This window comes from Polistes dominula, unplaced genomic scaffold (genome assembly GCF_049000335.1).
Source record: "Polistes dominula isolate Pdom_NZ unplaced genomic scaffold, Pdom_raw_medaka contig_37, whole genome shotgun sequence".
Classification (NCBI taxonomy): domain Eukaryota; kingdom Metazoa; phylum Arthropoda; class Insecta; order Hymenoptera; family Vespidae; genus Polistes; species Polistes dominula.
This window is the reverse complement of record NW_028301169.1, coordinates 4,293,236-4,316,831: the sequence shown is the minus strand read 5'-3', so window position 1 is coordinate 4,316,831 and position 23,596 is coordinate 4,293,236. Positions and strand designations below refer to the sequence as shown.

Here is a 23,596-nt window from a genome sequence, read left to right as displayed (position 1 = left end):
TTTAACAGAATTTATTTTTAATATAATAAATCTCGTGTTTCGTGTATCATATTTAGAATATAGATTTGTTTTTTACTTTTAATATAGATATATATTTCTTACTATTTATGAATTCAAAGGATACAACACACACACACACACGTGTGTGTCCGCGCACGTGTCTTAACGCAAGCTTGCAAGCAAGCAAGCAAGCAAGCAAGCAAGCACAGTTGATTTATCGAGAGTAACGAAATATTTATAGAAAATTTGCGTAGGTGGGGTGATACCCCTTCGAGGAAGCGTTCAACGCTCGCAATTACTTCGATGTTCTTTAAAACATAGTCAAATTTATATGTAGTTAATTATTAAAGTTAAATTATTTTTTTTGTATTTTTTTTTATTATTTTATATTATAATAATTTTGTTTTTTTAAATCAATTAATAAATCGCAATGTTAAAATATTAAGTTTACGATCAATGGTAAATTGTTTTAATTTGAATTATCGAATTTAATCGAATCGAATTACCATTTTACGAAACCTGTCGGCCATAGTGGTGTCCCTTAGATTAACGATGTGAAGTAGGGTCACAAGAATTGCATCGTTGTCAGGACTGCAAATGGACGACTTACGATGTTACTAACGATGCTGGAGAACACGAACAAATTAATCGAGTCAAAACACTTTCGCTTAACGAGACAAAATTATTTCTAACTGATGCGTTCCGATTTCGATCTCGTTAAACAATTCAACGATAAATTTATTATTACTATTATTATTCACTATGGGATTACATATGTGAACACTTTTAATTTCATTGAAGAATTTACGAAGTGTACAAAAATTGTACACGAACAGATACACACACGTGTATACGTATACTCGTATTCTTTTTTATACGTTTTTAACCAGACACACACATACACAAACATACACATAGGAACACATGTGCGCGAGGGCAAAAATTCTTGTTTATTTTTATCTGTTAACTATGATTTCAACCAAATAATAATATAAGTTTTCACGATATTTAACAAGAAGTACATGAGTAGACATAGAAAAATATACACGTGTACAGTTTCCATGAAGTAATACAAATAAAACTCTACTTCTTATATTATTTTTTATTTTGTTCTTTCTTTTAAATAAATTTGCTTAAAACGTTTAAATCTTCCATCCCAACACTAATTCACACGCGTACGAACTTGCTCCTCGAAACTTTCTAATTCTCGTTTCTGAGAAGGATTACACGATTAAATACCTCAACTCGATACTCTTATTCGAATTCTCGTATTGGTATTAAACAAAGACCATTTGTTACTAATCCGTTCTCATTTATCGTAAAGACCACGTGACCATCCAAGCCAAAAGAGAGATATATACACACTGAGCGGTATCTTTGAATTTATCTTATCGAAAAGTATAATGGTTTATTTTCTTTAGTCTCGAATGATCGTTTGTATCATTTTTCTCGAGAAAGTATTTAAAAATCTTTGAATCACCAATTAACCTAACGTCAAATTGGCGAGTTTGAAAGTGAAGAGCTACACCGATCACGAGCCATTCTGTTGGCAGGAAAAGATGAAACTGTGTGCTCGACGAAAACCGAATAGAAAGAGAAACGGAGAGGGAAAGACAGAAAGAGAGAGAAAGAAAGAGAGAGAGGAAGGTCTTCTCTGTCACGGTTAAAGTCTTCCGTAACAACTATGACAACTAAACGACAACGGCAATTGCAATTGCAACGACAACGACAACGACAACGACAACGACAACCAAGAAGAAGAAGAAGAAGAAGTAACGTTACACTTTAGACTTTAGACGTTTTTGCTGTGCACTAACGGAGCGTTAAAAACACGGCTAGTAACTTCGGCACGCGCGTGCGTTTCTAAGCTTCTTCTACTTTTGCTTCTTCTTCTTATTCTTCTTATTATTATTCTTATTCTTCATCTTCTTCTATTTCTTTTTCTACTTTATTTTCTTTTGCTGATGTTACTACTACTACTACAACTACTTCTTTATCTTATTTTTTTTCTTTTGCTGCAGTTACTATTACTACTACTACTACTATCATTATTACTACTACTACTACTTCTTATTTTCTTTTTCTTTTGCTGCTGTTACTATTACTATCAGTGTTACTATTACTACTACCAACATCACTTCTATTACCACTACTATCATCAGTATTAATACTTCTTCTTCTTCTTCTTTTTTCTCTTCTTGTTGAAGGGAAGAAGACTCAAGCATCGTTCTACAAACCCACCACCAGTCATCGCTATTATAATATTAGATCGGTCGACGGCTATTTCCAACTGACTGTGAAAATACATTCGCGGCACGCGTCTCGAAACGAACACACCGACCCGGCATATTTCGAGTGGCTTAAATAACTACATTCTATTTATCTATTTATCTATCTCTAACTATCTAACACAATTATTTTTTTCCTTATCATTCCCCCCATTCAAACTACTGAAATATTTTTACTGAGTTCTTTTTGCTTTCGTTTTTTATTATCAAACTATACGAATGAAAATAATTTAAAAAATAAGTTAAGTACATTTGATCAATTATTTGTTACTATCTTTCAAACATAAATAAACTTTCTGATATCGATTAACATATTTAATAAGACATTAATGGAAATTTAAACAACAGATTTTTTGATTTGATGTTGTACCTACTTGTCGTACGATGACTCTTTTAATCTGCTTATCGTAATCATTTTTACAAACAAGTTGATCTAAGCTTGACCAATTTTTTTATTTGTTTTTCATATTTTGTTCATACAAAATTTTTCATCAATTTAATTATCGATAGAAAATCGTTTTGATAAAGGAGATTAGAAAAAAGAAAGAAAATAAAATATTGGATAATTTTGGTAGGTAGGAGAAGTTATAATAAATATATATAGATGATAAATGATTCCCGTAATCATTTGGAGGTTTGTTCTTAGCCAAGTAGAATGGACTCGGTCGTGTTTCAAATTAACATCTCGAGAAACGGCCGTCTATATTCGTCGGCCTTTGTCGGAACATGGCACCCAACGGTAGGGTAAAGATAGATTCGTTTCGCGGCAAAGTACAACGAATTTCAGGCTCTGTTGACCTTGAAAATAATTAGCCTCGATCTCGCGCTAGCTATTCCGAGGTTTTATCAAAAACGTTCATTCCAAATTAAGATACTTTTTCTAGCTTAACTATCGATGAACATATCGAATGGAAATTAATATTAAAAAATAATAATACATTTATTTAACTCTTCGAACCAAGGTGGTATTAAAAAAAAGTGTTCTACATTTTTGATACGTAAATGTGCAGGGTAAGTGACTATTTGAATCCCTTTCTATAACAAAAAAAAAAACTTTTGTATATTTTTTATATTATGTTATTCCTTTATGAATAAAAAAAATGAACCAACTTTGTGCAATTTAAAAAAAAATAAAATTTTTCTATAACACGGTTCTTCTTATTTTGTTTTGTTTTGGCAAAAAAATGGGTTAATACAATATATTATTAAATCTTCAAATTATTGTATAATAATATTCAATCGTTTGTCTGGAATTTTTTTACGCGTTAATTACAATGATGTCAAATGAAATGGTAATTAAATATTACGAAATATAAAACATTTTGTGTGTTTTTCTTTGCGAAAGGTATGTTTTCTAAATTCATCAGTAAAGTATTTCAACAACTCAATCGATAGAAATCAATTGAATAAAATAGTTCGAAAAGATTGAAAGGATCGAACGATCTAAAAGGGATCATAGGATTATCGAATCGTCGTAGTTGGCGTTAAAGCTCGCATTAAGCTGTCTTTCCATCTTCCATATTTCACGGAGGTAAGCTCGCAAAGCACGGAAAGCTCGCTAAAACGATTAGAGTTCTTGGGACGAAGCATCGATAAGCGAGAAGCATCGAATAGCGAGAACCATCGAAAGGAAACCTCTCGCGATCCCTCGAAGATCCTCTTCAAGGGATCTGCTGTTTACGATGGCAAACTTCAGCATTCCTCTTGGCCATCGTGATCCTTCGATATCGTAAAATCAGGTAGCTGCATTGCATTGCCGATAAAATTTCAAATATTCCGATCATACACATATCGACACCTACACCTACACGTTTTATTCCTATTTCCATAATGTAGGTTTATATAATAATGATACTATTATTAATATAATAAAGTTTAATTGAAATTATTATATTAGTATCAGTCTTTATTGCAGTACTTAAAATATTCAATGTATTATTATAAGAAAAATTTATATTAATATATTACATAGAAATGTTTGTTAATATACTATTAATAATATATTATACCGTCATAATTCTATTCGTTTTTTCATAATTTAGGTTTACGTGATATTATTATTATTTTATTATTGTTATTATATAAGACAAAAGTTTAATAAAAATTATTTTATATTTTGTTAATATCAATTGTTATATAAATACTTAAAATTTTATGTCTATTATTATTATTATTATTATTATTATTATTATTATTATTATTATTATTATTATTATTATTATTATTATTAGAAAAATTAATATTAATATATTAAATAGAAATGTTTATATAATTTTTAATAATATATATTTTTAATATAAATAAATAATCCGTTTAAAATTGTTTTTATTTAAAATTCTACTTTTATTATTGGTAGATTATTCCGAGTCAGTTTGTTTGTGATTCTTTTTTTTTAAACCGCACTATTGAGATTTGTTTGAACTATGACGTCATACTTGACGAGAGAAAATGTAACAATAAATAATGTTGAATCTTAGAATACATTTTATAAAACAATAGATACGTTTTTCTATAGTAATGTGTATACATTTAGTCTTACACATGTTACCTGTTGATGGAAACAAAAATCCTCTTCTTCCATTATTAACAATGAACATAAGGAGATATGAAACTTGAGTCAAGTGGAATAAGATACACAGTCTTTGTCTTAGGAATATTAAAACTAAAAGATTTAGTTTACGTTAACGATACTTCCCCAAGGTAATTGAAATTCATCGGAGGAGAGTGCTAAGGGTAGTAGCGTCTTTCTTATTCGTCCTAAAGACAATTTAATATTTATTTAGATATACATTTGTATAAATATACCCATGAAATTATTGTTAAATGTTATCGTTAAATAATATCAATAATTGTTACAAAAAGTTAAGCAAAAGTCGTTTAATGAAACCTACAAATCGTTAATATTTGATTAAATTTGTTTGTTTTGTTAAAAAAAAAAAAATATTTCTATTATAATCCTTATCGAGTTTCATTCGTTAAACGAGTAATTCTCAGTCGAGATAATTTTATAAAAAAATTTTTGTGAGATCATATAATTTAAACAAATTATTTATCTTCGATTAGATCGATATTTAAGTGTGCAAATATTAAAAGTGAAGATAAATGTAATGTCATGCATACAAAAAAAATGTCTAATTAAAAACAATTGTACTTTTACGGTATTATTACTTATAGAAAATAATTATTAATGTTAAATTTATTTTAAAAGTCTTATACGCTCATTTTGAAAAATATATATTTGGATGTTTTGTTCTGACAATGAAATATTATTATCGAATATAAGAAAAGTTGAGAAACACTGTATTAGAACTAATCGCATTTACTCACGCAACTTGAGTTCGAGGATCAAACGGATGAAATGCGTTGAACGACAGCGTGACCATTAAACGCATTCTTTCTAAGAGTAATCGTCTTACATTAGAAACAAGCTTATCTTAATGTAAGTACTACACGTTCAAGCTTACTGGGTTTGAGAAAGTAAATTAGTAACACTGTTCATTCGTTTATATCAACGTGTTTTTTTTTTATCGAGCTTCTATAATAGAATAAATTAATTGTACCAAAATGGATCGACGAAAGGTCGCATGATGATTATTAAGGCTCCGTGCCAAAACCTTACAAACGATGGGAATAATTATTTAAATTTTGCAGAAATAAAATATTCTTCTTTTATTCTTTATTTTATTCTTTTGTTTAATAATATTAATTAATTATCAAACGTAATTACCGCGAAAGTAATTAATTCTAAAAAATAACAATAATAAATGGAAAAGGTGTATGTGTGTGTGTGTTTATGTTGAGTGAGAGAGAGAGAGAGAGAGAGAGAGAGAGAGAAGGTTAGCGGATGAAAACTTTCCACGATATATTACAGTACAACGTCTCGGTGGCATTGTTTTTACAAGATAAACGAACCACACGATTTGACTTGTTCGGTAGTAAATATTGCGTGATATTGCCAGAGATCTAAGTCCGTGCCAAGAGATACAGTCAAGGTGAGTGCAGATTAACGAGATCCAAGTGCACATCTCACGGAACTATTTATGACATTCGAAGGGATACGTGTGTGCAACTATAATATAATACCTAAGTATTTATGTACCTATAAGTGTGGATAGTAGGTGTTATAAGTGAGGTTTTTCGCGTACTGTAATAGATACAATTAATAATCGTCCAAATTTAGATGAATTCTTATTAACGATGAAGTATTAAAAAAAATAAAAATAAAAAAATTGTAAAACGTTTCAATCACATAACATATTTACTTCATCAAAATAACTTATGTACATGGAGGAGGAATTAGAATGACGTAAATCCGGATATGTATTATTGCATGATACCGAAGTAATTGTGCTTCATTATTCATAAACTGAATGACAATAGCGAATGGTCGTAGAAGCAAAGCCGATTTCCGATATCCGATATCGATATACAATTTAATTACATCCTGATTAACGCGAACCAATGTCCCAGAGGTTTTAAATAGATTAACTCGGATTATACAAGATTTTTGTATCTCTACACGTGTCGAGTTTTCAAATGGAAAATAAAAATAACGAACCTTATTTCGTTCATTACTCCGAACACGTATTTTTTTATTCGTCCTTTATTTTATGTCTGTATAATTACGATCGTACACGTATGTAAATATTTGCATGTACATTGCAATTAGATCCTGATGACACCTTTTACATATTTCGATCGAACCAGACACGTTTCTGAAAATATAAACAATATCGAATAAAAATTTTGACATGTAATTTCATTTTTATATAATAAATTCTGTAAATATGTACAAATTCTTTTGTTTTCAATAAAATATAACATATTTTTAAGTTTTATTTCTAAAGTTTAAGTATAGGAGTATCGTAAGTCATAGAAATTAAATTAATTAACGATAAAAAAGAAAAAAGAAAAAATAATTAATGTTTAAAGTTTTTACCTGAAAAAAGACTATTTATAACTAAATATAATTCAAATTATCTAAACAATATTATATATACTTTTTTTTATTTATTTATATAACATGTAGAAAAATTGAATTTGTAACAATATTATTGTTTATTACTGTATATATTCATAGATTTAAATATACAGAGAAAAATAAAGAGAAAGAGAAAATTATCTTAAATAAAACAAAAATGTAAATATTACCGTAAAAACGACGTAATACTTTGGAGCAATTTGAGTATCTTCGAACGAAACAATAATCTTCACGGAACTTGCAATGTTAGGGTTAAAAGAAGGATACATGTCACGAGAATGAATCGAAAAGAAATGACGCTATACTCGTGTCGCGTCGAATAGAAACCGCGCATGTCTTGTTCGATCGAGAAAAATAGGGGATGAAGTTTTAGCCGAGATAGAGATACGAAAAAAGGGGACAAAGTATTTCATTAGAGATAATTTCGATAATTGCATGTAAATAATTTGCAATGCCAAAACAGATCGATATTATTCTCGTGTAAAATATTTCCTTCAAACTATCAGATGAAACGTATATAATAATTTGCATGTGCGTGTACGTGTATGTGTGTGTGTCTGTGTGGCACGCATGTATATTTCCCCTTTTTTAATATTACATACAACTATTACTAGACACAATGTCGTAAATTATTACACATTACTTTCTTTACAATTACCTTTAACTACTTTTGCATAAGTTTATGGAATAAGAACTCGTATTTAGGGTGCAAAAAAAAAATAAAAGAAAGAAAAGAAGAAAAGAAAAAAATATATTGTAAATTTATCGAAACAGATTAGTTTTACTCGTTTAACAGATATGAACGTATTTGAAGAACGATATTACACGATCAATCGTTTTTTACTATCATGGACAGGACTTTGGCCTTACATGGATCGAAGAAAAATGTTTTTTCGTACATTTTTTGTTCAAGCAGGCATTTTATGCGCTGATATATTTGAGGTAAGGAAATCCACAACGATAAATACTTTTCTTGATTATAATGTTTCAATATTTATATTTTAGGTTTTGAGATTGATATTATTGAGATCCAGGATAGATCTTGTCATCGAGAATTTAACATACCTTGCATGCTGCATGTTAATCACCATTCTTTACTTCGCCATTTTCTTTCATAAACGTGCCGATCAGGTATGCTTAATTTTATAATTAAGATTTTATTGTACGCTTAATAGAAAAAAATATATATTTTACCGCATAGATAAAACTTTACGAAAGTATTAATTATGAATGGCAAAATGTTGAAAATAAAGAGGAGTATGAAATTTTACAAAAGTTTGCTGCGAAAACTCGAATCTTTATGATCGTTATAGTAGGTAAAAAAAAAAAGATAAAATCTAAAAGAAAAATAAATAAGTTAATATTATATTAAAAATAAAAAAATAATAATTTTAATAACAGTGACATTATATATACATATTGGATTAGCAATACCTATTTCAATTTATCCATTAATATTAGACGTGATTAATCCATTGAACAAAACTCGTCAAATGAAATTTCTTCCAATATTGGAATACTTCTCAGGTCGAGAAAAATATATTTTAAAGATATTATTTATATATTATTTAACTATGATTGCAATAGGAATCACAGCAGCTACTTCTATTGGATTATTAATAGTATGTGTACAACATGCTTGCTCGATGTTCGCCCTTACCGGGTGAGTGCTTCTACACCTGCTAATTTACTAACAGCTTGACAATTCCCTCTTGGATTCACATAGATACGTAATGAGGTACTCACTGAAAGAGCAACCTGATAGTAGACTAGATTTAGATTTCTACGACGAGGGGAACAATGCTTACACGACAATGATACGTGCAACCAAGTGTCACAAGAGAGCGTTACAGTTAGTATGACTTTTTTTACACAAATATTATAATCAATAATAGAGGATAATATATATATATATAATTTATTGTTTTATTTAATTTTATTTATTTATATTATTTTATTTATTTATACAATATATAAAATAATAAATACAAAGAATGATATTATGTAAGTGAGAAGGAAGAACAATTTGTTATTTATAGTTTCGTCGATCAAATTAATTCTATCTTCGCTAATTGTAATTTTTTCGTATTCTTGATATGGTTCTTGATCATAACATTTCAATTTTCACAAGTAAGTAGTTAATTAAATGGATAAGAAATATTTGAAATTTATTGTGAAATAATAAATATTTTTTTATTGTTACATTTTACTTTTTGTTTTCAGATATATTCGATAGATTTGACATTTGTCACGATTATGGCCATTCAACTACTTGTTATTATAATTATTAGTTTTCTTAGTCAAAAAATTATCGATTATAGCAATGGAGTGTTCGACAATATGTGAGTATCTATCCTCTGTATCGTTTCTAAATTAATTTTCTGTTTAATAATACAAATAATATACAATTTATTTTTAGAATAATGACGCACTGGTATTTAGCTCCTATTAAAGTGCAAAAATTATTATTAATGATTATGATGAGAAGTAAGATACCTTCTTATCTATCACTTGGAGGAATTTTCGTTTTATCCAAAGAACTCTCTCTAACCGTAAATATTTGAAAAAATATATATCTATACATATATATGCATACGAGGGTGGGTTAAAAAGTTTTTAGCTTCAATCAAAACTTTTAATGGTTTGGTTTTTTTATTATAAAAGTAAAAGTGACTTTGATTGAAAAAAATATTTTTTGTGTTAAGCTCGATATTTTTTAACCTACTCACGTATATGTAAAAATATATGACGTTTTTTTCCTCTTTTTTTTAAACAAGTTGAAAGGAAAGCAAATATTTTTTTCAGTCTGTTAGAAACTCGCTATCATACGCCATGATACTTTATTCGTTTCAAGAACCGAAATAGTTTGGGTCTGGAAGTATATTATAAAAGGATAGAAAATTATATTATATAAGCGTAGTAAAATTATAGTAAATAAATAAAAAAAAATATAATTTGTTTCATTCGATTGTTTTGTCTTTTCTACCGAAACAATCGATTTATCTTATCTAGAAAATGATTTGTAACGATTTCATTTAAATATAAGGAAGTATGTATTTTATAAATAATTTTAAAAAAGAACGAAAGAAGTTTTCTTGAGCTCTTTCGAGCTCTATATACGAATTCTTTATTTTTTTTTTCTAAATTACATTAAAGAGATTATTATCGTTTGAAAGAAATAATTGTGATTTATTATCTCAATTATTAATGATATTACACGAATTACGTGAACTGTATAAACAAATTTTCGAATTCGTTCATAAAAAGGAATAAATAAAATTGTTAATTGGTATTACAGAAGAGCTGTTATTTATCAGATAAATATTTTTAAACATTCTTGGTCGGTATTTAAAATAAAATGTTGTTATGTATCAAAACGTAATTCTCTTGCAACACTGACAAAATCTATTATAAATATTATTGGTTATTTATTTAAATTTCAACCACGTTATAACTTACATCGAACAAAATATTTATTTCCATTGACTAATTGTTTGATAAAATATTAACGAAATGGATAAAAGTATTATGAGAGCATTCGAATATTTTTAAAACATTAGTCTGATAAAAGGATTAAAAATATTGTTAATTTCAATGTTCAGGTACTCTTGATCACTTAGGTTAATCTCTCGGAAATGATCAAAGTGTATTGCTTTACGAGACTAATTGTATATCCTAATTACTTACAATTAATAACCCATGTGATCGCAAATAGGCTAGGATTTGCATAATGTACTTGACGTTGGTTACGCGACAATAAAGAATTTATCGATTGGTTAGTATCGTTACCAATGAATATTGATAGTGAACAATTAGATTTGAATAATGTTAAAACAATTGATACTTCATTTCTAATAATTATATTTTTTTGAAAAATAAACTTTTATTCTGGCAAATTAGCAAACTCTGCATTGGACATAATAAAAAAATATTAAAATTTTTTCCTTTGAGTAATATTCTCTCTACTCTCTTATTATAATAATTTTTTTCTTCCAATATTAAGTATAATAATATTGAACATCTTGATGACATCAAACGAAACGAAAGATTATTAGTTATCAGTAAAAAGTTCTTAAAGAAGAATAAAAAAATGATCACGCCAGTAAGGATTATTTATTATTCGTCGTTTTTAAATAGTAATTCAACATGACAGGGATTTATTCCATCTCGTTAAATTACTATATATATAAATATATTTTGTTTTTATTTTTTAACTCAAATATACGCAATAGGAATGCATTCGTAGAGATGAAAAAATTACGGCGTACTCGATGGAATGAACATTTTTAATGGAACGCGAATCTGAAAAAAAAAAAGTGTTTTTCGATGTTCGAAATTATTCGACAAATTTTATATTTCTAGCAGGTATGGGTAAAGATTGCATTAAAAAAAAAAGTAAAAAAAAACGAGAGAGAGAAAAAAAATACACTTTGTATCGCAGATTTTTAAAGTGTGATTTTATTTCATAGGATTAAATGAACGACCATAGATTTAGAAATGGTCCAATGAACAAGTTCCAACGACTTTGAACAAAATGTTAATGCACGTGATTCGTAAATCGTTGGGATGTTGCTATGCGTACACATAAGGAATCTAACGTTCAATCGACTTTATTCATTATTTATAAGAAACGTCCATTGCTTTTTCGAATAAAATTCCATTAAACTTTTACCATCATTGAAAGTATATCGAGCGTTACAGGAAAACATTCGCGGAAATTATCGTATTATATTTTCTTCTTACTTCGTTTATATCATATTTATATATACGCATGCATACTTGTATACACGTTGTTTCAAAATTTAAACAAAACAAATTGCGAGAAGTAGTCAAATGAGAAGCCAAAGAAAATATTTTTACTTATATAAGATAACATGGAATCGGAAATAATTCGTTATCCTGTTATGCTATTACAAAATTGTTATTTGAATTATTAATGAAATAAAAGTTGGTCTTCCATGACGTTCGAGAGAAATGTAATAACAGTTAAAACATTATTTGTGACTATTTTTGAAATGTTTAATAAACAAATACAATTAGATTTAAAGTTGTGCGGTTTGCAAATGTTGAAAGAATATATTTAATTTAACTTCTAAAATATATGTTAAGTATGTATATTATGTATAATACATAGTTCGTATATAATATATGCCATTCCATAACGATGGTAAATACAATGACAGATGAGATAACATAAAAAACGAAAATGAGTTTAATGGTACTTTCGTTGAAGTCCTAACGAAAGTTCGACAGCATCAACACCGTTATGATTAAGTGATCGGAATGGTACTTAATCGTCCATCGTTTTCAATTGCTTTCAATCAAACTGATCATATCTATTAGATTGAAATAAATGACGAAATTATTTTATATATATATACTTGAAACGTAGAAAACTTATTTTCTTCAAAAGAAAAAAAAGAAAAATATACATAGAATTTAAAAAGTAAATTTTAATTACAAAATTGATTTCATATAGTTCATGAAAAATTTTTTAATTCTTTTAATTTTTTAATTTATTTACAATACGGAAAAAAGTGAAATGAAGAAATTAATAACGTTAAAAAATATACGATTAAATTTTCAATAAGAATATGTTTTTTAATTCATTTTTTGTTTGTTTTCAATGTTAAATGTTTATGTGTTTTTAAATGTTATGCTTTCTTGATGAACTTTATCATAACACAATTCGAGTTCATATTTATCGATAAATTATTTTTTTTTCTCAAATAAAAAGAAAAATTTCTTAAAGTCTGTCCCTTTTCATTTAAACGTCACGTAGACGAGGTAACTTTGGACGAGTTAATGAAGTGTCGTGGCCACGTAACACCGCGATAACCACGAATTTTGATCTTGTTAGGAGTAAGAGAATGTAGGATGTAATGAGCTATAAAAGTAACTGCGTTAAACTCCCCAAAGGAGCTTTAATGTCCCTCTTAACGTTGTACTACTATCGACCTCGAAAAACGTGTTGCGTCGATTACGAGAAGATACCTGGTTATGTGAAACATAGAGATCAGATCTCTGATTATTATTTTCTAATGTAAAGTTAGATATCAATCAGGAAAATACCTAATATTAATTTATACGATTGTAGAAAAAAAGAAGAGAAAAAATTCATTTAAATAAATCGTTTCACGTATATATGCATAAATGAATAAATTATACAAATTATATACTAAATATTAATAATAAAAATAGTCAGTAATTTAACGAATGATTTGAATGAAGAATTATCAAACGATACTTACAAATAAACGAAGAAACGATCTGTCACCGTGAAAATACACGACTCGACTGACAATGAGCAAAGGTCAGGAAAGTGCAAAAAATAAAAGGGGAAGAGAATGGGGAAAATAAGAAGTTGAGATAAACATAGATCGAAGTGAACGTAAACAACAAAATTGTTTTGGTTACGTAAACATGCGGTCTTAGTAATTTATAGTAACGAATGATTTCATTACTATTTTATGTAGCTAGTGTGTTGCTATAAAGTGACTTTTATTTTTTATTTATCGGCAAGTAAGAAAAATCAAAGGTGAATAGAATTATTAAATAAATAAAAAAAAGAAGGTAATCAAATTTAATTAACGTAAAATATAAAACATATGCATAAATGTCATTAGATTGACAATTTAATAAGCTTTCAATTACTATACTTATTAGATTCTAACTACAAGTCAAATAAAATTCTGTTATAATTTTTACACACACACACACATACACACGCAACATACACGCATTCGTTTTACCGATTCGTATAAAAGTATCGAACTATAATGTATGTGTATAATTGAATAAAAGGAGACACTTCGAGCAACTATAAGAGCCAACCATCGACTGTTCAATGCATTGAAATGATGCGTGATACGATATCGATCTGTATTTCCCCCTTCCCCTATTAAAATGCAAATAACATGTATGTATGTATTCCTAAGAAGGGTTCTATATCTTTGATAATAGTACAAATTATGATCGAAGTGTTTTCTCGCTTAGAACTATAATTATTAGGTAAAGATAATTTTGAAAATGATCCCTTCCGTTATCGTTCGTACTTCGACAATCTATTATTCAAATGAATACGCAAGAAAAGGGTGACATGAGAAAGAAAAAAAAAGAAGGAGTAGTACAATAAACGATAAGTTTCGAAGGAGTCATTCACTTTGTACGATTCTTAGAAAGATGGAAGAATTCGATACAGTTCCGTTTGCATTCGTAAGACAAATTTCTTCGATTTGTGGTCTGTGGCCTGGACAAACACCATTGGAAATGCTCATTCGTGGAATCATTCTAAACATCTGCATTATCATCATATACTTCTTACAGGTAAATATATTTAGTAATTGATAATTTAGTATTCGTTAATTGAAGTGTATGTCATCGAGTGTATTTAGATTTCAGATTTTCTATCGACTAAATTTACCATGGAATCGTCGTTAAATTCAGTCATTTATATACTTTCATCGTTTAGTATGGGTATCATTTATTACGGTTGTTTTTCTAATAAAAAATTGGTACGTTTAATAAATTAAAAATATACCCAATTCTGTTTTTCACACGAACTGTAAATACTTTCTACACGAGTTCTACCAAAAATTCTAAAAAGACTTCATCTGACCTGAGTTTAAAAAAAAGTATTTATCGATAGATGCAATATATACTTTTTATACGAATTTTTCTTACACTTATTCATCGGGAACGTATCTATCGTGTAAACACAGAATTAGGTTCAGTACTAATTCAGTACTAAAATCTGAAATACATATTTTTAGATTTATTTTTCAGATATTACATTATTTAATACAAATATTGGATGATTGGCGTAATCTAAAGCAAACAAAAGAATTTAACATTCTACTCGACTATTCTATCATGTGTAAAAAATTCATCATCATATTAATGAGTAAGAAATATTTAAGATGTCCAAATAAGACGATTTAATTAGAAATCACAATTTTCATTTAATCGTTTCAGTTTCTTATAACTCGTATGTGTCATTTATTTTCTTGTTATCATTAAAACCTGTTTTTCTGGATATGATTATACCATTGAACGAAACTCGATCATATACATTATTAATCCCAATGAATTGGTACAATGGACAAGAAAAATATTTTATTAGAATTCTAATTTTTCAATACGCTTTATTAATTTCAATAGGCTTAGGCACTATTAGTAGCCTTTCGATGTATTTGATTGCGTTGCAATATGTTTGCGCTATGTTTCGTGTTGTTGGGTAAGTTTCTTTTTTGCAATTTTTTAATAAAATAAATAAATATACAAATAAAATATATTGGTAAATATATATTATAATTTCAGATATCTTTTGGATAATATACTCGAAGAGAAAGAGAAGAAATTAAAAGTAATCGACGACGAAGTAGTTTATGCCAAAATCATTCGTATAATATATCTGCACAATAAGTCCATTGAGTTAGTATTGACAAAATAAACTACTACTACATATGTCCAATTTTCATCAATCTTCATCTTTACTGTTTTGATATAATACAAAACTTTGTAGTCCATCGTATCTTCGAATATTTTCATTTTTTCCTAATAACTTTTTTCCTTACCAAAAACATCATTTTATTCACATCTTTTTTATTCAAGAATTATATATTATATATATTCTTCCGTTTTTATTTCTCTTATATATATATATATATAATAATCTTATATATACATGTATAAGAAAAAAATATTTCTCTTATAAAACAATATTTTCGTTTGCATTTTAGATGTATGGAAGTTATAAATAATAAATTTAACGCAATTTACCTTGTAGTGATGTTATGCGCATTAGGTTTCTTTGGGATAGCCATTGTTCAAGTAAGTGATAATATGTCAACGCATGAACAAAAAAAAACAAATATTCTTTTCTCATGATAAACTTACAATATTTCATTATTTTCTCGATTGACCGCATCAATCAGATATTAGGTGAATACAATAACAAGAGTAACGGTGTATCATTGATGCTACCGATAGTTTATATTTTCTTCTGTTTGGTTTGGAATTTTATCTTTTGTTACATAGGACAACATTTGCAGAACGTGAGCGAGGCTGTATTTCGCAAAGCGTGAGCATACATTTCTATTTTATTTTCTCTCACACACACACACACACACACACACACACACACACACACACATACCTTTCTTTCAGCCATCCTTTTTCCCCCCCGTACACGAGGGATTAGAAATGTTCTTCATGTACTTTTTCTTTTTTTAAGAAAAAAATAAACGAGAAAAAAATTTATTTTCTTAGTTACGAAACTCCGTGGTATCTATTGTCAAAAAATTCAAAAAAATTATTATTATTCGTGATAACGAGAGCAGAAAGATCATCGTACATTTGGATCGGAAAAATATTCAATGCCTCGTTCGAATTTCTCACTGCGGTAAGAAATGAATATTGATGATTCAAATTTCATACGTAGTTTATTTTTTTCTTATTATTACAAATATATTCTTTGTTTGTTTGTTTGTTTGTTTGTTTTTTTTTTTTTTTTTTTTTTTTTTTTTAAGCTCGTGCGATTATCAATTTCTTACGGGATGGTACTACATTCTTTGCGCTGATATTCTACAACTTGCGTGGAATTCGTGAAAAAATATGATAAATGATAAGAAAATTTGTTTTCTTGAAAATTATTATGAAAAAATAATAAAGAAAAAAAGTACTTAATGGAAATAAAATAATGTTAAATAAATATGAAATAAATAACTAGAAATAATATTATTTATTAATTGTATGAGTTTGATTATACTAAAAATCAGAATTGAGGAAAATTTGATATTTGAAACGATAGAAATTCGACAATTATATTATTAATAGTGAGTAAATTTCGCAGAATGGTGTATCGAATTTGTAACACAAAGAGAGAGAGAGAAAGAGAGAGACTGTTTAGTTTTACTTTTATAAAAGTAAAAATATAAAGTTATAAAAAAAAGCAAAATGTGTATAGAATTTAAAAATTATTTTTAATTAAAAACTGGTCTGATTCTTCATTATTTATTTTTTAATTATAAGTAGAATTTATTTGCAATAGAATGTTATATGAAAGAATAAAAGTAGAAACGTTCAAAAATATTAATATAAATTTTAAATAAGTACATGTGTTTTGTAATTTATATTTTTTATTTCAATTATTTATTATGCTTTACTTTTTAACTTTTCGTTATCAATTCGTGTACACCGTTAAACTGTTAAAAATACAATTTTATTTAAAAAAATGTTAGAAATCCAGAAAAACCTAAAAAAAAAAATGAAATTCAAAAGCATGATGTTCAGATGACCATGTGAGTTCCTCGAAATCATTATGATACTTATATAAACCTACTTTGTAATTTCAAATTCTACAGAGATATCTAGGTGTCCAGTTGATTCTGAGGCACCCTGTATATTTTCGATATTGAAACAAATTATAATTGAAATGTTTTTTAACTTAAGGCTATAATAATTAGATAAAGATAATTTTTAAAATGATCCCTTTCGTTATCACGATCGTAATTTGACAATTTATTATTCAAGTTAATACGCAGAAAAGGGCGGCATGTGTTACATTAAAAATCGGAAATAATTGAGGAAATTTATTGCATCGAATAATTTCCGATAATGATGATCCTTTTATTGCGGTTGAGCTATAAAAATACCAAGGGTTGAATATCTACAAAAAGGGGAAAAGGGGTAAATTATATTTGATCAATTCACAACAGTCAAGAATCCCTTTGAAGACACCACCAATGGTTTTCTTGGTATTTTTATGACCATCACTTTCGGAATTTCATCCCTTTTACGAAGAATTTTGGAAATCGGAAAATTTCCATTATTAACCCTCCTACAAGGTCGTACCAGTACCTTTGACGAGAAAAGAATTATAAGTAGAGGAAAATGATTCCTATAACTCAGTTGATTGAAAGAATTTATATAAACATTTGATATAATTCAGTCGTTATAATTATTTGGTATAATTCAATCGATACGGTCGATATGTGAACTGTAAAAATGCAAAAATCAGTTATTTTGTCGTTTATCTAGGTAATGTACATATTAAATAGGGTGATCTATTAAAAAGTATCGAAAATTGTTTTACTTCTTAAATTACCTAGATAATCTGCACATTACCTACTAGGCATTCGTTGAAGCGAAAATAAGATCTTTGGAACAACAGTAACGTTTTTATACTTATAAATTAACATAATATTATTTATTTATTTTTCAATATCTAAAGAATCAAATTAACCCTTTGACTGCTATGGGCGCAAATGTGCGTCCAGCGGAAACTATTGGTGTGGCCTATGGGTTCAAATATACGTCCGATGCAAGCCATCGAAATAGACTATGCACGCAAATGCGCGCTCATATGTATGCTCGGAAATGGTTTCTCTTTTACATGTCCAATACACTCGCAGAAATCTTAAACCTCGTTGATTAGCAACGAAAAAAATGAAATTTCGTTTATTTGGTCAGTCATTCTCTGTCTTAAATTTGTTTTATTTTGTTTAGATTTACAGTACTTATGTTACTTACTTGTTATTTGTTCAATTTTTCAATTTCTAATATTCAAATATATACATTATATAAGTTATAAAAAAAAGAATAAATAAATAAACGTATAGTTATAATTTATAACTATCCAACTATGGTATTTTAAAACTTTACCATTGGTGAGTAAACAATTTATGTTAAAAATAAAAAAATAAAATAAAAAAATATTATTTGATCCGTTTTGCAGTGGACAAAGTAATAGTAATTGGATTATGAATTATATTACAATGTATTAATACGCCGCTCACAAGATCCATATTGTCTGAAAAAGTATTCAGTCCCCAGCGACCGCTACTGCTGGCCGCACGCCGCACACGCTAAGCGCTTCGACTTAGAGTAGCTAGCAGTCAAAGGGTTAATACAATCAAACATTCAAGAATTAGTTGAAAAAATCAATCATCATTCAATAAAAAAAAACTATAATAGAAAGAATCAAACGATTTAAAATATTATTAGAATTAAGGAAATGAATTTGCAAAACATATAATAAAATTCTGCTTACTTAATAGTTCAATCTAAAGATTACTGACACTTCGAATTATCTATTTGTGGTACATTTAAATATGTAGTCACATTTTTTGAAATCCTGCCCAGTACCAATAGAATTGTTTTATTGCTGTTTAAGGTAAAGATATTTATAATAACAGGAACATCTTCTTTAACGATACTTTAACAATACTGAAGCCGTTAATGTGTACAATACCTTGGTAAAATGTGGAAAAAACTTGATTCTGCACGTTAACGGAACAAATCAGTTAAATCTACAGATTAGCTACGTAATGTGCACATAAATGGTTTTCGAGATTTAACGATAACAGATATACTTTACAGTTGATATAATAGTTGGTGTAATTCAGTAAGAAATACAAAAAGTAGATTACATAATCGTAATAAGAGCCGAACAACACGCTTATCAATTTCTTACGAAATATTATTACATTCTTTGTGTTAATTTATACAACTTGTGTGAAATTTGTTAAAAAATATTGAAAAAGATGATAAAGTTTAACTTTAAGAATTATTTAAAAAAATAATATAAATAAAATAATAACAATAAATGTAAAAGAAATAACTCGTAATAATGTTACTTACAAATTATATGCGTTGAATTATACTTACGATAAGAGAGTTGAAGAGAATTTAAAATTTGAAACGATAATAATTTGACATTCTACTATATATGTATATAGTAGAAAAAATTTATTTCTAAAGATATTAATCGAAAAAACATATAAAACTGATAGATTATTATTACTAATAAGGTAACTGAGTAAAATAGTGAATCGAAGTTGTAACACAGAAATCGTTTAGCATCCGTACGACGATCCAGTCAAACATCGACTGTTCAAAGACTTCGAATGACTTGAATCGATCCTCCCCACCATTACGCAAAACGAAAGACACTCGAGAATAGAAAAAAATGCTATTGAAGCATACTACATTTTCCCTTTCGCTTATAATTACACTATAGGGATGATATCGATTAAGTAATTTTCCTTTACCATTTGTACCCTTACACGATGAATCTATTATTTAAGCCAATGAAGTGGTAAAAATATAAAGTAAAATAGAAGAAAAAGAAATTTAAAACTAATAACTGTGATGTATGTCATTTGTATCTGTAAACTTTGAAAAAGATGGAAGGGTTTGATACGATACCGTTGGCATTTTTAAAAAAGATACTTTCGTTCAGTGGTATCTGGCCTATACTAAAACCTTCCAAAAAATATATTAGTGTATTTTTTGTGAGCTTCAACTTAATTTCCGCATATTTCGTGCAGGTAAATAATCACCCAATGAAATAATCTCAATTACACGTTTACATTTATTTATTTGTTGAATAATAAGAAAATCTCGTTCCAAAATAGGCAATTAATTTTTTATCAGATGAATTCAACATAAAGTCATCTGTAATTTACATGGCTTATCTCTGCACGACAATATCAATGGGTGCCGTTTATTTCTGTAGTCTACTTAAGAAAAAATACGTAAGTATTGCAGATAAAAATTACAAATTATAATTGGACATTCTGACTACAGATCATCATATGGGAATCATCTTATTGTGAATTTGCAGATATTTTCGTTCTTTATAAGACTAATCGACGATTGGGTTACTTTAGAAAATACGAAGGAATACGACGTTCTAATAAAATACGCCAATTATGCTAAAAAATGCATTTCGTTGTGGATAGGTAAGAAACGAAACGTAAACAATCCGCATCAAAGTTCGTAAGTTATTGTTCTTTTAGTGATTTTTCAGCTTCTTATGTATTCTACGCAACATGTGTTTTTCTGCAATCATTTAAGTCAGTTTTTTTGGATGTCTTGATACCATTGAATAAAACACGACAACGTAATTTAATGTACACGATGAGCGGTATCATTGAAGAAAACGATTATTTTTGCGAAATTCTTTTTTTCCAATATGTCATATTTCTAGTATTAGGTTTTAGTATTATAAGCGGGTTATCGATATGTCTTACAATACTACTACATATTTGTGCCATGTTCCGAATTATTGGGTAACTATTTCGAGATCAGTAACTCGAAAGTGTATCTTTCTGCACTTTTTCTACAAAGTAAGAAATAATTTAATATCGAATCTTGTTTAATTATAGATGTCTTTTGGACAACATAATAAATGGTAAAGAGAAAGGATTAGAAATAATCGATAATGAATTGACTTTTACAAGGATAATTCGTATAATCAAGATTCACGACAAAACATTTAAGTTAGTATTGATATTACGTTATTTTCACATTCACTTATTTTTCATCTTATTAAATGACAATTATGTAAATTTGAGTCAGATTCTAATCCCAAATGTATAGATTCACTAATCACATATTTCATTAGATCACCAACACGATGTGTATATTCTTTTTCATTATTTTATTTTATCAAGCTTATTGTTACACATACAAATTAGGTACACAGAAAGGTCTTTTCTGCTCCTTATCTTTTAGGTATGTAGATGCTTATAATACTAATTTTAATGTGATTACCCTAATAATGGTAACATGTGCGTTATGTTTTATTGGAGGTGCTACTTTTTACGTAAGTTATTTTAATTAATCATAAGAACGTCAATGCTTTACTTATTTATTTGTTTAAATTTTCTTTTTTTTTTTTTAATTGATAGATCATGGATACTATCGATAAAAATAAAAAAGAAGATATCGCCGGTTTATTGTTCTTACCGATAATATATGTTATCTTTCATTTGATTTGGGTTTTTATTTGGTGCAACATAGGACAACACTTGAAGAACGTGACCGAAGCTGTATTTTATAAAGCGTGAGAATGAATTGATTTTTATTCGAACCTGTGATAAATTATGTGTTTTATTAAAAGAAATTAATTATTTTATATAAAATTTATCAAAATGTTGAAATAATTTTTGTCAGTAACGAGACTCCTTGGTATTTATTGTCGAAACAATCAAAAATATTATTATTTTTAATGATAGTAAGAGCAAGTAAGCCAACTTATGTATCAGTCGGTAATATGTTTATTGCGTCTCACGAATTTTTTGCTCAGGTAAGAAGAATTCTGATCTCGTTCAAAAAATATGATCAAATATACGCTCATATTTATTCAACTATTATTTCATATTTCTTTTTTCTTGGTAGCTCGTAAAAATGTCGATGTCTTACGCCATGGTTCTGCATTCGAGAAACTAATGAGGTGCAACTACTAATTTGAATGTCAAACATTTCGACATCATCATCGACAATCTTCAAATGTTGATAGATAAATATTGTTCAGCCGTAGATTCATTTTCTTAGTATTTGGTTGAATTTTAGATTATATTTTTCATGTCTTGTTGAAATGTATTTAACTATTGTTAGTAAATGATTAAAAATAAATACTGAAATCAAAAATTCCGAACATGAAATTGATTTATGTTGAAAGAAACAGCACATTAGCATGATCGATTATACTATATAGAAAAAAATACAAACAAATCAATGGATAATAATATTCTAATTTTTACTAAGAATTTAAATATAAAGTCAACTAATAAGTTCTATGTAATAAGAATAGAAATGTAAATAAATTAGAAATGAATTAGAAATCATAATTTACGAATAATTATTTCAATTTTTTATAACGTATATGGGTAATTTTTATTTCTGCTATTATTAAAATCTATGTTTTTTTTACATGATCATATCATTAAACGAAACTCGAACAAATACGTTAATAATATTAATGAATTGGTACAGTGGACAAAAGTATCTGTGATACCAACAGATGTGGTATCTATTGCCAAGAAATTCGAAAAAATTACTCTTATTTGTGATAACGAGAGCAGAAAGAATATCGTACGTTTGGATTGGAAAAATATTTAATGCCTCGTTCGAATTTCTTACTGTGATAAGAAATGAATATTGATAATTCAAATTTCATATGTAGTTTATTTTTTTCTTATTATTACAAATATATTCTTTGTTTGTTTGTGTTTTTTTTTTTTTTTTTTTTTTTAAGCTCGTGCGATTATCAACTTCTTACGGGATGGTACTATATTCTGCGAACTAATATTTTGCAGCTTAAGTGGAATTTGTTAAAAAAATTTGTAGAACATATAAAAAGAAATGTACTTAAAATTAATTTAAAAAGAAGAATAATAAATAAAAAATTATGAAAATAAAGTATTATTTAAATAGACAACAAAAAAATTAACTAGAGTCAGTATTACTTACATATTGTATGCGATGGTTTACATTTGCGATCAGAATTTAAAAATAGTTAAAATTTCAAATAATAGAA

The 23,596-nt window shown here is 27.6% G+C and overlaps 3 protein-coding genes and 1 long non-coding RNA gene across 18 annotated transcripts in view; 3 read left to right on the top strand and 1 right to left on the bottom strand.

Moving 5' to 3' along the window:
* The window catches only part of LOC107066989 (discs large 1), a 419,075-nt gene that overhangs the window by 77,358 nt on the left and 318,121 nt on the right, over positions 1-23,596 (bottom strand). The gene's annotated exons all lie outside the window — the stretch shown is intronic.
* Positions 9,391-11,675, top strand: LOC149030451 (uncharacterized). Its single transcript, XR_016178789.1, has 4 exons — positions 9,391-9,399; positions 9,493-9,611; positions 9,689-9,821; positions 10,075-11,675. It is a non-coding gene; the product is annotated as an uncharacterized LOC149030451 (long non-coding RNA).
* LOC149030450 (uncharacterized) lies at positions 10,519-17,295 on the top strand. Of its 2 annotated transcripts, XR_016178788.1 has the most exons (4): positions 10,519-14,595; positions 14,664-14,783; positions 15,055-15,505; positions 15,589-17,295. XR_016178788.1 is itself a non-coding variant. In XM_089179085.1 (3 exons), the coding sequence occupies exons 1-3, from the start codon at positions 14,452-14,454 to the stop codon at positions 15,208-15,210; spliced, it is 420 nt and encodes a 139-aa protein (XP_089035211.1). In that variant the 5' UTR covers positions 10,519-14,451; the 3' UTR covers positions 15,211-17,295. The 2 variants fall into 2 exon arrangements, 1 of the variants encoding a protein (XP_089035211.1); XM_089179085.1 differs by having other exon boundaries at positions 15,055-17,295.
* Positions 17,337-22,744, top strand: LOC107066993 (uncharacterized). Of its 3 annotated transcripts, none has more exons than XM_089179086.1 (5): positions 17,337-20,600; positions 20,688-21,554; positions 21,790-21,880; positions 21,966-22,120; positions 22,231-22,744. In XM_089179086.1, the coding sequence occupies exons 3-5, from the start codon at positions 21,836-21,838 to the stop codon at positions 22,460-22,462; spliced, it is 432 nt and encodes a 143-aa protein (XP_089035212.1). In that variant the 5' UTR covers positions 17,337-20,600; positions 20,688-21,554; positions 21,790-21,835; the 3' UTR covers positions 22,463-22,744. The 3 variants fall into 3 exon arrangements, with proteins under 3 accessions (XP_089035212.1, XP_015177585.2, XP_089035213.1); XM_015322099.2 differs by having other exon boundaries at positions 20,688-21,880; positions 22,231-22,363; positions 22,456-22,744; XM_089179087.1 differs by lacking the exon at positions 22,231-22,744 and having other exon boundaries at positions 20,688-20,807; positions 20,897-22,223.